This window comes from Stegodyphus dumicola, chromosome 7 (assembly GCF_044657685.1).
Source record: "Stegodyphus dumicola isolate Sdum_Otavi_A_Nest chromosome 7, ASM4465768v1".
In the NCBI taxonomy this organism is placed as follows: domain Eukaryota; kingdom Metazoa; phylum Arthropoda; class Arachnida; order Araneae; family Eresidae; genus Stegodyphus; species Stegodyphus dumicola.
Window position 1 is genome coordinate 24772035 of NC_140774.1, and position 15994 is coordinate 24788028.

Below are 15994 nucleotides of genomic sequence, written 5' to 3' on the forward strand. Positions count from 1 at the left end.
GTTCTGAATGGTCTATATAAATTCTACATTTTTAAAATTTTAATTTACTGAAAACTCATTTGCATCCGAAAATAAGATTTTAATTAGATTACAATTTTCACATTATTACCTGGAGGTTTATAAACATTCGTTCTTTCCACAATGGTCCCATACGGAGAAGATATGTCTGAATCCCTTCTGTAGGTTACAGTCCAATGAATTTTCTCTCTCATCGGGAAAATTGTTTCTTTCGGCGTGTTTGGTGGGGCTTCTTTATTGAACAGAACCAACAGCGGACATTTTCCATTCTGTGTCGGAGGTCTGCAGTTTGGCAAATCATGTGGATTAATATCCCGCCAATGCAGTATCACCGAGGAGCTTTTCTTTACGAAAGAACGATTGGAAGTAACAAAGCAATCCCTGACCGGACACTGAAGCTCATCTGTGGAAGGCAACCAATTCCATTTACTGAAATATTTTGTCCACAACAAAATAATTTTCTTTTCCCTGAAATTAAAACTATAGCTACTGAACAGCTTAAAAATAATAAGAAAAAATTCTGCAGAAAGCGAAAATACAACAATAATGTTTGGCATAACATTGAAGTAAAGAGGGAAACATAAATGTAAATCTCATTTAATTTTTTTCTATGCACTAGACATATTTTAGATACAGTAGATATACGTAACTATATTACCGTGACATGACATGTCGATGCACGTTAAAAAAACTTCAATGGAACGCGGAAACCCAAAAATTTTTAGAAGATGCAGCATTTTTCAAACTTTGAACATTCAAAATTTCAAATTTTTTTTATTCCACAATTTTCAATTAAGAATATTACCAAGATGAATCTTCAGAAATGTAATAATATAAAGCAAACCCAGAGATGTGTAATGTACTTTCTGATAGCTCGAAGAAAACGAATTTTACTTTCTACTGACTACTTTTTTTTTCTCATGGAGAAAAAAATGTCAGAGAAAACAGGCATCTCTTGCGTGATTCGTCATTATCAATTTATTAAGTAAAAGCTATTCAAACCCATTTTAATTAAAGATAATCATCACATCTATTTGTTGATCCCATTTAAGGTTGCGTATTCCAGCAGTTAATGAATCAGCAAAGGAAAATGTCATTAAAATCTAATGCGATGGTATTAAAAGTTAGTTTTTGCATAAAACGCCAATGCAATCTCGCAATCTGACTTGATATAAAAATGTACTTCATATAATTATTTAATACGGTATTTCTCCCGCCTTCTTAGCATGTTTAGTGTAGTGGTCGGCACGCTCGGCGCGTATTCGAGAGGTCCGCGGTTCGAGTCTCGGTGAGAGCATTGCTCATTTTTTAAGTCTCTTGCTTCCAAATCACCTAATATCTCTACAGAGGCGCCCGAACTAAAAGGAAGCTTGTGGATGATGGTTCTCCACCGCCAGGATTTGGCGATTGGCTTCCCTAATCCTCAGTCGCCCTTTAAGAGGGGGAATATACAAGGTATTTCTCCCTCCTTCTTAGCATACCTTCGTGGTGTAGTGGTCAGCACGCTCGGTGCGTATTCGAGAGGCCCGTGGTTCGAGTCACGGTGAGGGCATTGCTCATTTTTCAAGTCTCCTGCTTGTCTCTGAAAGTTAAAGGCGATTAATTAGATATCTGTGACAAATGAGTTAAGTAAAACAGAGCACACCAGAAACACTACTTGTGAATAAATATACTCCTTTTTCACACTCATGAATGTCTACTTTGTGATACAATATATCATCGAAAGGTAAGGGAACTTTCCGCTCAAGAAATTGATGGATATTATATCTAATTACCATTTAATTCAATCACTACCAATCCATGTTTTACATGTAAATGTTTGCTTTGTACCATGTATTTCAATTATATTGGAACAAATTTAATGAAATCTGAATTTCACTTAATGGTAGTTTTGAGGACTAGTGGAACAAAACGTCTCAATTCATTTGATACTATGTATATGTATCACGAATTTGCTGGGATATCATTCATTGGTAGTGAAAGAACTGAAATTTTAGCCCTTCCACTTCTTTTCCCTGACATTACAAAGAAAGTGTTGAACAATTCATATTAAAATCGCTTATTAATTGCCCACCAGTGGTCAACTGGATAAGACAGCTGAATAGTAATCTGGATCTGGGGTTAATCTCTTAGATCTGGGGTTAAATCCTTGAGAACGGATTGGCTGCGCAAAATTTTCATAGCTTTTCTTATGTATGATACACATAACAGCCATTTTCATTAGAAAGTTCGCTTAAGGAAGGTTCAAAGTCCTTAGGTAAGCAATCCTCGTAAATGTTTCCTTAACCCTTTGCACTCGAGGCCTTTTTCGCTCGGGCGAACCAGGAATTCGATTTTCTTCATATCTGGTTAATTTCTTCAGCTAACTTAAAATGATGTCACAGAAATCCAATGATTTTTTTTATCTCTGAAGATACTTGCGGTCCTTCGGCTCTTTCGTCAGAGACAAACGGCATTCTTTGCGGTATTTCTTGGGACTTTGTGCAAGCTATGCATTCAGAATTTTCTGTCTCTTCTGCGAAATCACTGCTGCTTTCACATTCACTATTACCCTGAGTTTTCGTCTTCTTACAACCTCTTACTTCATAGCTGTTCTCCTCCTCTCTATCGTCAAGTAGTCTAATTATAGACGCAGTTTGTTCTTCTTCAAAGAAAAACTGAACTCATCTTCACTTAAACTGATTCCTTCATCTTCCGTGCTTACTGGGCTGCGTAACTTAAGTTAATGTAAATTACATTCATATTGCCATGACTATTGAGTTCGAACTAGCGTCGAAGACGCATTTATAACAGTAAATCTAAAAAACATATTTAAGATTAAAGAGTGGCGGTTATTTTATACGTGTGTATTGTTGCATGTATTATATTTTCTTTTTATATATATAAGTGGCTAAAGTGTGTGTCGCCGATAGTTTATTGTTGCCACTCGGAAAAATGAGCGCGGAAATTAACGTTTCCGCAGTTTTTAATTAATATCTCGGCCGATTAAAGTCGTACGAAGATGAGAACGGTATCGATGGATTCGGAGAATTTTTTGGAATCCGAGGATACTCGTCTCGAATTTCAACTCGGTGCCATTCCGTTGATATTCGAGAAAAAAGACTTTGGCACGTAGCCAAATCCCTCTAATAGGAAATACCCAAGAAAGAAAGTGGAAAATGTAGGGCAAAAGTAGGGAAAAATTAGTTTTTAATTAATATCTCAGCTAATTAAAGTCCTAAGAAAACAATGGTCAAAATGGCCTGCCACTGACCTGCGGAATCCAACGGTGTACTTCGCTAAGCCCGGAAGCCAGCCGTTTCGGAGGAGATGATGTTACTTCACCTCATATATATATGCGGCTTAAGTGTCTGTTTGTCGCCGATAGTTTATTGGTTGCTTGCGTGACTGTACTAGCCAATGGGGTGAAGTTGCCACAGCAAAGGGTTGCCGTTTCAATTGAGACGTAGACAATTTCCTGTAAAACTTGCCTTTGCTATGACCATCAATAAGTCTCATTGCCAAACGCTTAAGCGTGTTGGCACTTTTTACCTGAGCCTGCATTTGGACACGGTCAACTTTATGTTGCCTGTTCAAGAGTTCATGAAAGATGGAACGTAAAATTAAAAATAATGGATGGTCCTCTGCAAGGCGAGCTTAAAAATGATGGAAAGAAATGTTGTGCATAAAGAGATCTTTGACATGTGAATTAACATTTTATTATTTAAATCACTTTGGTAAAATATGTACTAAAATATAAAAAATATTCTGGTGTATAGTTCTCATGTAACTAATTGGTACTCTTGGTTTAAATTGCAACAACAGTATTCAAGTATTGATATGTTAAAGAAGTTAATAGTAATGGATAATAGGAACTTTGCTTATGGTATGTTGTAAATCTAACATAATTCTGCTATCTTACGGTAAAATGCACTTAGAGGTTTTTAGAATTAAAACGTCCTATCTTAAAATTGACTGGTGTACCAATGTTTTCCTTGTATCCCTAAGATTCTAATGTTAAATTGTATTTAATTGTCTGAATAAGAAATGTCTTATAATTGTATATCTAAGATGTATGTTTATGCAGACTATTTTTTTTTTCTAAAAACAGTAATTGTAACTCTGGTCACAGGAAGTTTTATAGAACTCTGTAAAATTGCATGTCTGAAATCAATATTAATGGCTGAAGTACGTCGCAAAGGACTGATTGTAAATAAGCTGTGATAAATGTATGACGTATGTATTAGAAGAAAAAATTGTAAATCCAGACTATGTATTGAAACCTCTGTTGCACACTGGACTTGTTTGCCCGTGTATCTCTTTGTTTTACGACACAGTAACTGCCGTCTGACCTGCCACCCATCACGGTTGTGGTGGAGCGGATAGCAGATAGCTTCCGGAGGCAGAGGCTTTAATCCGTGTAAGGCAGTCTGCTAGACTGCAAGGCAACGGAGCCCCTGTTCTCTGGTGTATAATAATAATAATAATAATAATAATAATAATAATAATAATAATTGAGCTAGCGGTGGCTCTTAAGAAATGTACCACCAGTGGTTACCTTCATTGCACTCTACTTTAAGCAATTATGCAAGTAGAAGGGGAAAACCCCGTGGAGCAGTAAGCAAAGGGGCTCCTCGCCGCCTGCCCTGGGTAATTCAGTTTAAATTAGCAGACACCTTTGCACAAATGATTTTAATTATAATTTATAATATCTAGAACAGCGGTCATTTCGTATGACCGCCGGGCTTTCTAATATTTCAAAAGCATGTACAGTCATGAAGCGGAGTTGTCCAATCAAACCTAAATAGACATCGTTACCGCTCAAACTGTCGCGTCAAACCGAGTGGTGATCGAGAATTATGGCATCAAGTGGTCACCGGGAGTCACCTCTCGAGTGCAAAGGGTTAATTGCAAATCCACTCGAATACAATCGTCATATTCCATACCACCTTTAATCGGCTTTACATAAATACAAATTCTAATGCCTAACTGTTGATGCTTTCTGGATAGGAGGAAATAACAGGACGAGGAAACTTCAAAATACCAGTTTTCAAGCATTCTGATGCTATTCCTCAAGTGAGTAGTACACGGCGCAAGCGATGTAAGCCACATGATCAGGCTATTTGATATGAAGTCCTATCCTATGTGGAACCAATTGATGTTGACAGTAGCGTTTACCTTTGCTAACATTGAAAGGATTCAAGGACGAAGAACGATAAGCAGTTTCCCTGTGTAACGAATAGTTGACGCTGACAAATGCTGAAACACGTCGTAGTAGTTCCTGAAAACTCGCCAGTTCCGTGATACAAATTCCGTCACAATATTCCAGAGAAGTTTTCAGTCGGTTGTAATAATCATAACAGAAACCGGAAATCATGCGAAAATTAATATTTTTAATAAGATTTAAAATCCAAAGAACACCAATAATACCACATGAAGTCTGATTTCGATCCCTAGTTACAAAACAGAGTTTCGAATATTGAATGCATTTCTTTTGTTAATCACAAAGAAAGTTAGGGTGATGGTATCTGAGTTACATTATTTCTAATAAAAGAATTTCATTGATAATACAATTCCTTTTAAATTTCCCTAAAATTGAAAAAAAAAAAAAAAAAAAAAAAGGGAAAATTTACCTTTTGAATGCTGTCTGTGGTATGACCCGTGTCTCTTCCAAAGTTTCATTTATGAGATGATCGCAAGATTGTTGGAGTCGCTTGTTTGTGTTTTCCATCTGAGTACAGTATTTGTAATACATCACGCAAATGAAAATCAAGGTGAAGCATAAGCAAGAATAACGCCGCTGGTACAATTTTAGACTTCTATAATTGAGCGTCATACCATCCAATTTCATACCAGCATCTGTTGAGAAAATGAGATGAGAAATTTAAAAGATAAATATTAATCACTAATAAGTCATCATTAAACATAAAATTATTACAATAGGGTAGTGATTCTCCACATTTTTTTCGTCACGGTAACCTTTTACCAATTAAAATACTTGGCGGCGCACTAACAATAAGGATAACTTAAAAGTATCGTAAAACTGTGAGATCTATCATCAATCAATGCACAGTGTGTAGAAGATTTTCTGCAAAGAACCTAGAAACTTGTACTGGGGCTCCTCCAGAAGATAGATTACGAGAAGGAGCTGTATTTGAAATCTGTGAAGTTGATCTTTTTGTTTATTCACCTGCGCCATTTATAGGGCAGTCCATTTAGAGTTGGTTGAATCGATGTCTACTGAAAGTTTTCTACTAGCTCTTAGAAGATTTATAGCTCGTAGAGGACGGAGCAGAATCATATACTGTGACAACGGAACCAATTCTGTTGGTGCTTCAAATGTACTTCAAGACTTAAACTGGAAGCAAATCACCGAAGACACATCTATACCACCAATTCAGTGGAAGTTCAACCCACCAACTGCCTCCTGGTGGGGAGGCTCGTGGGAGAGATTGATAGGAATTCTTAAGAAATTGCTGAGACGAGTATTAGGAAGAGCTTCGTTAACTTCTGAAGAAATGAACACGACTCTCTGTGACTGTGAAGCAGTAATTAATTCACGTCCATTGACATATGTAACTGAAAGTGATGCTACTTTAATACCTTTAAGTCCATCTCTATTTCTGAAAGATAATCAAATAAGTGGTGTTCCAGATCTTGATGACATTGGGCATAAAAGTTTCAAGAAGCGAGTCAAATATAGAGAAAACTTGCAAAAGGATTTGAGAAACAGGTTTAGGTCTGAATATTTAGGAGCACTTATTCAAAAAGCAGGAAACAAAAAATCTGTGAAAGTGAATATTGGTGATATTGTATTGATAGGAAGTGATAACACCAAGCGAATCAATTGGCCATTAGGTAAAATAATTCAGATTCTTCCAGGAAAAGATGGAATTACAAGACTTGTCAAGCTTAAAACAGCTAATGGACACTTGCTAAGACCAATTCAAAGATTGTATCCGAAGTTTCCAACGATGATCCCATTATTGAGAAATTTTCAACCGCTTAGGTGGGAGGTGAAACCTGTGCCAATTCTTCCTTTGATAATGTGTGTGCACTTGAACCTCAGATTCAAAAGACTGTAAGGTCATACAATCGAAGTACCTAAGAGACTGGACTTATGAACTACTTATAATTTTCTTTTTGTGACTTATAAAATATTCACAATTTTCTTTGTAAGTTAAATTTTTGAGGTAAAAATATTAACTTAGGTGGGAGGATGTGAAGTTGAACCTCTACCTGATTATTATCTTTATTTTGATGTAATTTAGTAAATCGCGATTGGCAACATTTGAGTTTTTACATCTACGCTTTCGAGTTTGTTCTATAGTTTTACTTTTCGTTTTAAGTAATGAGAATAATGACTTTTTGAGATGTTTTTCATAAGTATTTAAAAACTGATGAGTATTATTTTATGCCATTTATGTTCTGAGTATTGCTTTGAGGTGTCAAAGCTAAAACTAACACTTAATTAGACTTGTAAATAGAATCGTAATATTAAACTGTTTGTGTTGTGACGAGATGTCTTTCATTGGATAATTGATTGAAAACTCATTTTCCATCATAATTCTTCTGATATCGAAGGTAAAACGGGACAATTACTATGTATTCTTAAGTGTATTTATTCTTATGAACGTACTCTGTGTGGAATTTCGTGTGCATTCTTATGGAATGCACTCTGTGTGCTATGTATTCTTATGGAATCTAAGTATTTTTAAACTAATAACGTGATAGTTACCGATAGTTTATTCATACATACTATTATGAATTTTGTACTTAAATAGGTAATTTTAGTACAATTATAAGTAAAATTTTTGTATTTTTATATGTAATGTAGCGCGAGACAAATTTTAAGAGGAAGCTATGCCGGAAAGGTAAGAATACAGCAGCAAGTGCATTTAACGTTGAGTAAATGGATATCTCGGTAATTTCACGAGATACAATGGTTTTGGCGACTTATATGTCGCCAAATTTAGCGATGAATCTCCAAAAGTCTCCGAATTTAACAACCATTTAGCGACATTTTGGTCCGGTCTCTCTATCACCATAATAAGTATTGAAATTGAATAGAATGTAATTGGCCGCTAGGTTACCTGTAACAATAAACCCACACTTTTATTGCTTTTCAGTTATTTCGAGATGCAGAAAGTACTAGAATTATCTCGCAGTCAGTTGAAAGCTATTTAAGGCCGAAGAGAGAGCGTCTGCTCTTAATTGTCTAGTTAGCTGCTGCTGTTATTGTTGCGAGTTCAGCGTGAGATCCGATTAGTTTTCTCTTTAGATGCGCTTTGCATTGCGTTGTGTTTAACGTTCTTAGTAGTTTAAAGTATGACTACTGTTTGTATTGTGTGATATTGTGAACACTTTACGAATATTTCTGTTGAAAATTCCAGAGTTCTGAAATATTTCTTTTAATAAAAATAAATTTTATTAAATTATTATTGGAGTTGTGCCTTCAATCTTTTACGAACACGTACGCACGCAACACTTTTTTGGCGTCAGAAGTGGGATTGAATGCCAGTGACAAAATCAATGGAAGAAAAATTAAGGCAGGAAAATATTCAACTAAATAACTAATTCTATTGTAATTCTACTAAAATTACCTATCTACGCAGAAAATTCGTAACAATACTTTTAATTTGTTATTTCTTACTGTAACCACGTCCTTCAGAAATTAAATGATTTGCATAATTTCTCCTTTTTGACTATGCGTTAAAATTAGTAAAAAAGGAGGCTAATACGCGAATAAATGCTGTATTAGAGATCCAGTATCGAAGATTAGTAATGCGACACGAAGTGAGGGAATGTTGCAATAATATTAAATGAAAAATATTCAGATGCTGACGATACTTTTTCTCGTCAGACAAAAAGTTTTAATGCCCGCTCTTTGAATCATTAGAACCTGTGTTTAAAACAAAATCCCTGAAATTAATAATTGAAAGTCAAACTTCTAATGATTCTTGTAGGTGTAAAGCAAAGAATATATTGTTAAACATTAATGTCAATGATCCTAGGCTTATAAAGCCATTAAAAAATATAGTTCTCTAAGACTATGCATCATTTGCACCTAAGCAACCTAAGCCTATTTGCATAAAGAAGGATATATTCGCCAAGGATTTCCTAAGATTTGTTTATCTGAATATGGCATAAAATTAAAGAAGCAAATTAGCAGGGAATAAAAAAGAACGAAGCTAAAACCGTGAAGACTATCTACCTAAGAAAAGAAAGATGCGTTCGCGGACTGTCTCAGGGAAAATGACATGTATTTACACTCATGTCCATAAATTAAGGATAATTCGGAGTCACGCGGAAATCGAACTCTAAAATAAATAAATATATCACCTGTAAAATCACTACACACATCTTCAAGAATCATATGCAAATTTCAGGAAGTAACCAGATGACATCGATGGTACGTCACAATGACGAGAGTATAAGAGAGTGATATATAAGGAATACAGGCAAAGAAGTAAAATTGTTCGTAGGCGCTTTATAAGCATTTCAGTGCAATACCGAATAGTTATGACACAAAGGACGCATTTGGATGATTTTTTACGTGGTAGAATTATCGGCCGTCTGGCCCCAACTGGAAGTATCAGACGAACTTGGAATTGCCCAGAGTATCATCTCCAGGCTTTGGCAACGATTCCAAGATGATGGTAATGTGAGTAGACGTTGCAGCACAGGTCGCCCCAGAGTTACAACGCCGAATGAGGACCGGTATTTGGCAGTTACAGCCAAAAGAAACAGGCGGAGCACAGCCTCAGACCTGTTTCGTCAGCTCTCTTCGGTCACTGGTACGACAATTTCAAGGCAGACCGAGTACAGACGCTTAGGGCAGATTGGTCTATATGCTCGTAGACCTGTCAGATGCGTTCCACTTACTGCAAATCACTGTCGCCTGCGGTTAGCCTGAGAGCTTGCATTGTGGACACCGCAACAGTGGGCTTGTGTGATGTTTTACGACGAGTCCAGGTTTAGCTTGCAGTCTGATTCTCGCTGGACTTTCATATGGAGAGCTCCAGGTACCCGTTACCACCAAGAAAACATCATTGAACGACATCGTTACGGTGGTGCAGGAGTGCTCTTTTGGGGTGGAATTATTCTGGGTTCCAGAACTGACCTGCATGTTCAAATTGGAACCATGACAAGCCAAATCTATCGGGACGTCATTCTGGAATAACATGTACGTTTGTTTCGGGGCGCCAAGGGCGCACAATTTGTGTTTATGGATGACAACGCCCGTCCTCACCGTGCAAACATCGTAAGCGAATGTCTTCAATCGGAGGATATCACCCGTATGGACTGGCCAGCACTCTCACCGGACTTGAATCCAGTAGAGCACGTGTGGGACATGCTTAGCCGACAAGTTTCAGTCCGTCAACCTCCTCCTACATGTCTACCGGAACTTCGGAGAGCATTGCTTTTTGAGTGGTGTAATATACCCCAAGATCAGGTCGATAATTTGATAATCAGCATGCCTAGGCGTTGTACGAACTGTATTGCATCGTCTGGGAATCATACAATGTATTAACAATCATACCAACCATGTAATATTGGTTTTTTGTAAATAGGTGTTTTTTTTTTGTAATTCTCTCCAGGGAAAAAAGTCGCTAATTTTTTTAATAATATCAAATATATAGCATCTTTTTTTGCTCTTTACCTTTTGTTTAATAAATAAGCTTTACAAATAAGTCAAATTAGTTTTGCTTCTAACTCTTCCTTTGCCTGATTTTGCATTATCCTTAATTTATGGACATGAGTGCACGTTACACATGGGGAAAACCATAAAAACCAAGTATGCAGCAAGCCTGGTCGTCTGAGTTCGAACCGAAAGCAGGTCGAAGCACCAGTATTCAGTGGTCTTAACCAGTGGGCTACTCGTGAAGCCGCTTTCTAGGGAAAACTGGCTTATATTCACGTTACAGTATGGGAAAAGTTATGGAAATGCCAATGTAGCCAGCCTCCCGTTCGCCAGAATCTAAACGGTGTCGAATTATCAGTATTCAGTAGTTTAATCCAATTGGCCTTTTATTACCGGTGGGCCAATGGTTATAATTATAGAACCAGAAAATTTGAAAGTGGGAAAACGGTAAGATTACGTATAGCACTTTTCGAAGGTGACATTTCAGATCATATCTGCCAAAGATCATATTTGCAAACTTTTGAAATAATAATTGCTTCTTTTGGACGCGTAGAATACCTCGGTGCCACGGTTTCAGCTTTCAGGAAATGTACAATTTTTTTAAGAGGTCTTTCTCCGAAATTCTTAACAGCTGTACAGCTTGTCTGCCCCTAAATACTGCTTATCATAAACATTATTTACCAGTGTTTTATTTCGTTATGATATGAAGAAGATAGTTTGTCACTTTTGTAAAAGGAAAAATGGGATATTTTAGGCCTCTTCCTCGGTGAAATTCTTGCCAGAAACACGCAAATGTACTATTCTAACAACAACACTTAATGAAGAATGAGAACACAATTTATTAGCCCGTATTTCTCAGGACAGCTCCAAAAATACGTTTACAGTCGTCGAAAAGCTACTACACACATGCTGAAACAATCAGCAACACAGCCTTCAGGTTGTTAGGCTATAACGGTGAAAACAGCTTCACGGCAAAGCACTAGGTTACAGCGCCCGACCATCTCGGAACTCAACGTACTGTCACGCCTCTCCTCGCGATGCACTCGATAATACACTCGATAGCAGGAACGATGCAAACTCTGGATGCACCAACTCATGATATGCTGAGGAGACACTTCGAGACTAGACTGCTGCGGCGCTGCGTACAGGTAGGGTTCATATACATCTCCCTGTACTTAATCGTACTGAAGGAAATTTTACACTCATTAAAAAAAATAAAATGCAGAATTTGTGATGATCTTATGACAAAAAAAATGATCGAAATATTTCATTTTAACCAATTAACTGCAATGTTTTTTAGAAATTTTTTTTTAATGTAGTTAATTTTTTTCACGTAAATAGACAAAGTGCAATAAACCTTTTTATGGTTAAACTGCATACCAGAGACGGTTGTAATTTTCAAAAACGCATTTTATGAGAGGGTGGGGAAGAAACACTACCTTATTATTCGTGTCAATACGGTATACATAATTCTACAGACAGACAAAAGCCAAATTACTTACCAGATTTCCCTACGTCTTGTGCTCCAAGTACCAAAATTTAACAACAGGTGGGGGGGGGGACTTTTGCATCATGCCTCGACGATGAATTTCAGTAAATATTACAAGGAAGGCTGCTTTAAGTAGACAGTCCAAGTATTAAATAGTTTCTATACTAATACGCCAAAAGTTGCTTAAACACAACTCCAATAAATCCAGAGATGTAAGAAACTACCAAAAACTTCCAGCTCTAACAACAGCTGACTGATCCTGATTTTGGATGTCTCAGAGAGGATGGAGAAAGGAAAAGTGAGGGAAGATTTAGATTAGGGGGGGAATGAGGCGTCTTGACGGCGTGTGTCTCTGTTGCTAGGTCAGACGTCGCCTCAAAGGTCCACTGTTGAGTTCGAGCCCGAATCGATGATCGATTCATGGAAATCGTCTGCTTTCTGAGAAAAATGCAGGGCTTAATTCCTAAAATTAGAAGTGCCGGAGCCTTATGGAAGACCGTCAGGAAAGAGGAACAAAAGTAAATAAAATTATTAATAATTAAATTTTTTTAAAAAATTCAATAATTTTAAAAAGAAAATCTGAAATGTTTCAGATTTTAAATTACGTCTAAAGGGGCGTTTTTTAAACATTTTGTGTGTTACCTTTATTTAGGAGACGGTTAGATATCATGTCTTTCGCACTTAAACCATAAATTTCAGTTCAACAGCAATATCGCAAAATAATTTTTAAAAGAGTATATCTTAGAATTTTCGATACACAGTCTCACGAGCTGGAGATAAAAATGTTTATTTTTGTACAACGTTGCCATTGCTCGCTTCGAAATCCTAGAGTTTGTTGATCAAAAATTCGTTAAAGTTTTACAAAATATGAAGTAGATAATAAAACAAATTCCAAATTTCAAATTTGGGCTTTCAGATTTGCAGTAGGATTACGTCATTCTAAATTGGATGGTTCTAGGTACCGCTCTTTTGTGACACTGCGAGAAACATTTATACATTTATGCAAATTCTTCATTATTTAATTTCTTCAAATATAATACAGGGCGATCATATTTGACGGCAACAGTTTAAAAAGTGAAACGGACTTCAGAGTGCAAAACGAAAATAATAGTCCCTCAGGGACAAAGCACCTTTGAACTAATAATTAATTATTAAAATAATTAAATAATCAATATTTAAATAGTTTAAATTGAAATTTGATAAAATATGAAGGGATAAATTAAAATTTAACAAGCGATTTTCAGTATTCGAGTCACTATAATTGAAAGTGTCACAGCTTTCCCATTTAGGGCTCCGCCGCGAACTCCGGCGCAATTTAAGCTGTGGAAGAATGGACTTTTTATCGAACATGGGGGAGAAAATTGTTTATCTTGACTTGGCGATAATGATTTCATTGGCGAGTTTCAGAAAACAGTGTTTATTTTGAAGCCTGTTGTCTTTCAATAACGGTGAGCTCTAAAAATATAAGCGATGAAAGGTCAAGAGTGGTGCCTAAATTTATCTTTTGAATAATTCATTTGCTAGTGTATGCAGTTTTAAGACGTAAAGAAATTATGTGAATTTTGCTTGCTTTGGGGGAAAGCCCACCTGCCAGATTGTATTTGGATTATGTGAAACTAAAGTTGTATTCATAGTCTAAATAGGATATTCAACTTTTCAATATTCACCAGTAATAAATTATCTCTAAATTATTTCTGTTTAGCAGCAGCAAGATTGTGCGATCATATAGAAACGAATACACTTCCCCAAAATAGTCATTAGAATGCTCAAATTTAATCATAACCATATAAATTAGAAAAAGTATACATAATTCTGTGTTTCTGATTAGCAACATTATGTACTCTGCCAGGGTCTGGTGTAACAGTTGTAAATAAATGTATATTCTGGCTGATCATAGTTCATTCATTTCACGTTGTTTCTGTGTTTTTAAGCATTGTTTGTGAGTTTTGCATAATATAATAATTAGTAAAAATGAGTTAGGAAGAAAGATGCTCAGTTAGTATAACTAAGTGAAAATGTGTATACCACATGACTTTGACTTGTGTCACAATGCGAGAAACATTTTGTCACAATGCCTCAACGGAATATTAAATTATACGCATTTTTTTCTTGAATTTCATTTAAATTGATTGGATTAAATAAAATCTACTTCGTCGACAGCGCATAAACCACAATAGAATAAATGCACTCTTTAAAATTCACTATATTTGTTTACTATAACGACACTCTGAATGGACAAAATTTATATCATTTGAAGAACTATCTTATCGTTGCCACATGTTCTATTCAAATACTATAATAAAGCTAGAACGATGTATGAAAGAAATTAAGCAAACAAAACGGAAAAGAAACAGTTTTTCACAGACGATTGAGTATTTCTCATTCAATTAATTCAGTTCTCACTTCGCGACAAGGCAAAAATACATAAAAACTCAAAATATCTGTATTAAAAATTACGAAGTAAATCTTAATATTTTTAATTAATAAGTAATCTTAATATATTTACTCGAAAAAATTCCAGAAAGGATTAAGCATTATTTAATTCGCAATAATAAACGAAGGCGTTATTTTTGTTGTTGCGAAGCTTAGTCTCTCCAGATTGGCAACAAATCTACAATTCTGCTGTTTCAAATGTAAACAAATATGTCCGCCATGTTATTTAAAACTTAACCGCACTTAAACATCTTTTAAATTGTTGATAATTGTACAAATATTGCTTCCAGAATTACGAAAGGCATAAAAACCTTAACCGGAAGATAAGAACAACATAATTCAATCATTTTTTTAAAGCAAAAAATGTACAATTTACAAACATATAAGAGTAAAGAAACTGAGATCACTGTGCCGAGTAACAGAGTGGATATATATATAAATATAGTATTTATATACGTTTGGTGTGGCCGATTGCAACCCAAATACGAGGTGCACATCTACATGTTATAGCAGTCCTATATACAAAATTTCAACGTTCTGAGGCAACTCGTTTTCGAGTTATGCGAGATACGTACGTACATACGTTCGTACAGACGCCACGAAAAATTCTCTTCAGAATTAATTTTAAAGCAGTTTTATATTTTTTTTTTTTTTTTTTTTTTTTGAGGAAACGAGTCTTTTGTTCTGTCCTTACGTAGAGATATCACTCAAAAACATCGTCAAATTGCATTCGATAGCAGTCAAAATGGATATTTTCGTTGAAATATACTGCCTGAAACTTTTCACGATTACAATACTTCCTTTTTACATCGTACAAGGAAGTAAAAATGACGTTTTCAATACCAGTGCTTAGTGATGGTGAAGATGAAAAAGGGAATGCTTACAAATGTATGACGGTAAGGAATTAACAAAAACAAATAATAACAAAATAAATCTCATTGCTTTTGATGGAAATGTTAATATCCAAAAAGGATCTGCAAGTGAAACTGACCCTTTTGAACTGTCAGAAATTGAAGGCAGAATGTCATATGCAGGACCTAAAATAAAACTGCTGTTAGAAGTGTTCAAGAACGGTCCGTAGAAAATAAGGCATCGAAAAGTACGAGATGTACAGTAGAATCTCGTAAACTCGAATTACGATTACTACTTTATTATCGATTACTATTTTTTTTTTAATCGCTAAATGATTTCTGCTGGAGAAGCAAGAAAATTTCTTTGAAATAATGTAATGGTTTATTAAGAATTAGAAATTAGTAGTTTATAAAAGGACCTATACGGTGAAAATAGCTTTTAATTACTGTATTGTTACGTGAACACGGGTTCGTAATGGATTATATGCACACACAGTAACGATGATAGCATGATAAAATTTATTATACCAAAAGAAACACTTTGCAGTTCTGGAACTTTCCTCAAAACTACACGTAGAG

General features: G+C 35.7%; 1 protein-coding gene across 1 annotated transcript in view; it reads right to left on the reverse strand.

Annotated features, from left to right (window-relative positions):
- The window catches only part of LOC118197448 (lewis-type alpha-(1,3)-fucosyltransferase-like), a 38831-nt gene that overhangs the window by 10936 nt on the left and 11901 nt on the right, over nucleotides 1–15994 (reverse strand). Inside the window, exons 2-3 of the mRNA XM_035368966.2 lie at nucleotides 5631–5856; nucleotides 110–486 (exon numbers count right to left, since the gene is read on the reverse strand). Of these exons, the coding sequence (XP_035224857.2) occupies nucleotides 110–486; nucleotides 5631–5848 (595 nt within the window). The 5' untranslated portion in view covers nucleotides 5849–5856. The remainder of the gene's footprint in view (nucleotides 1–109; nucleotides 487–5630; nucleotides 5857–15994) is intronic.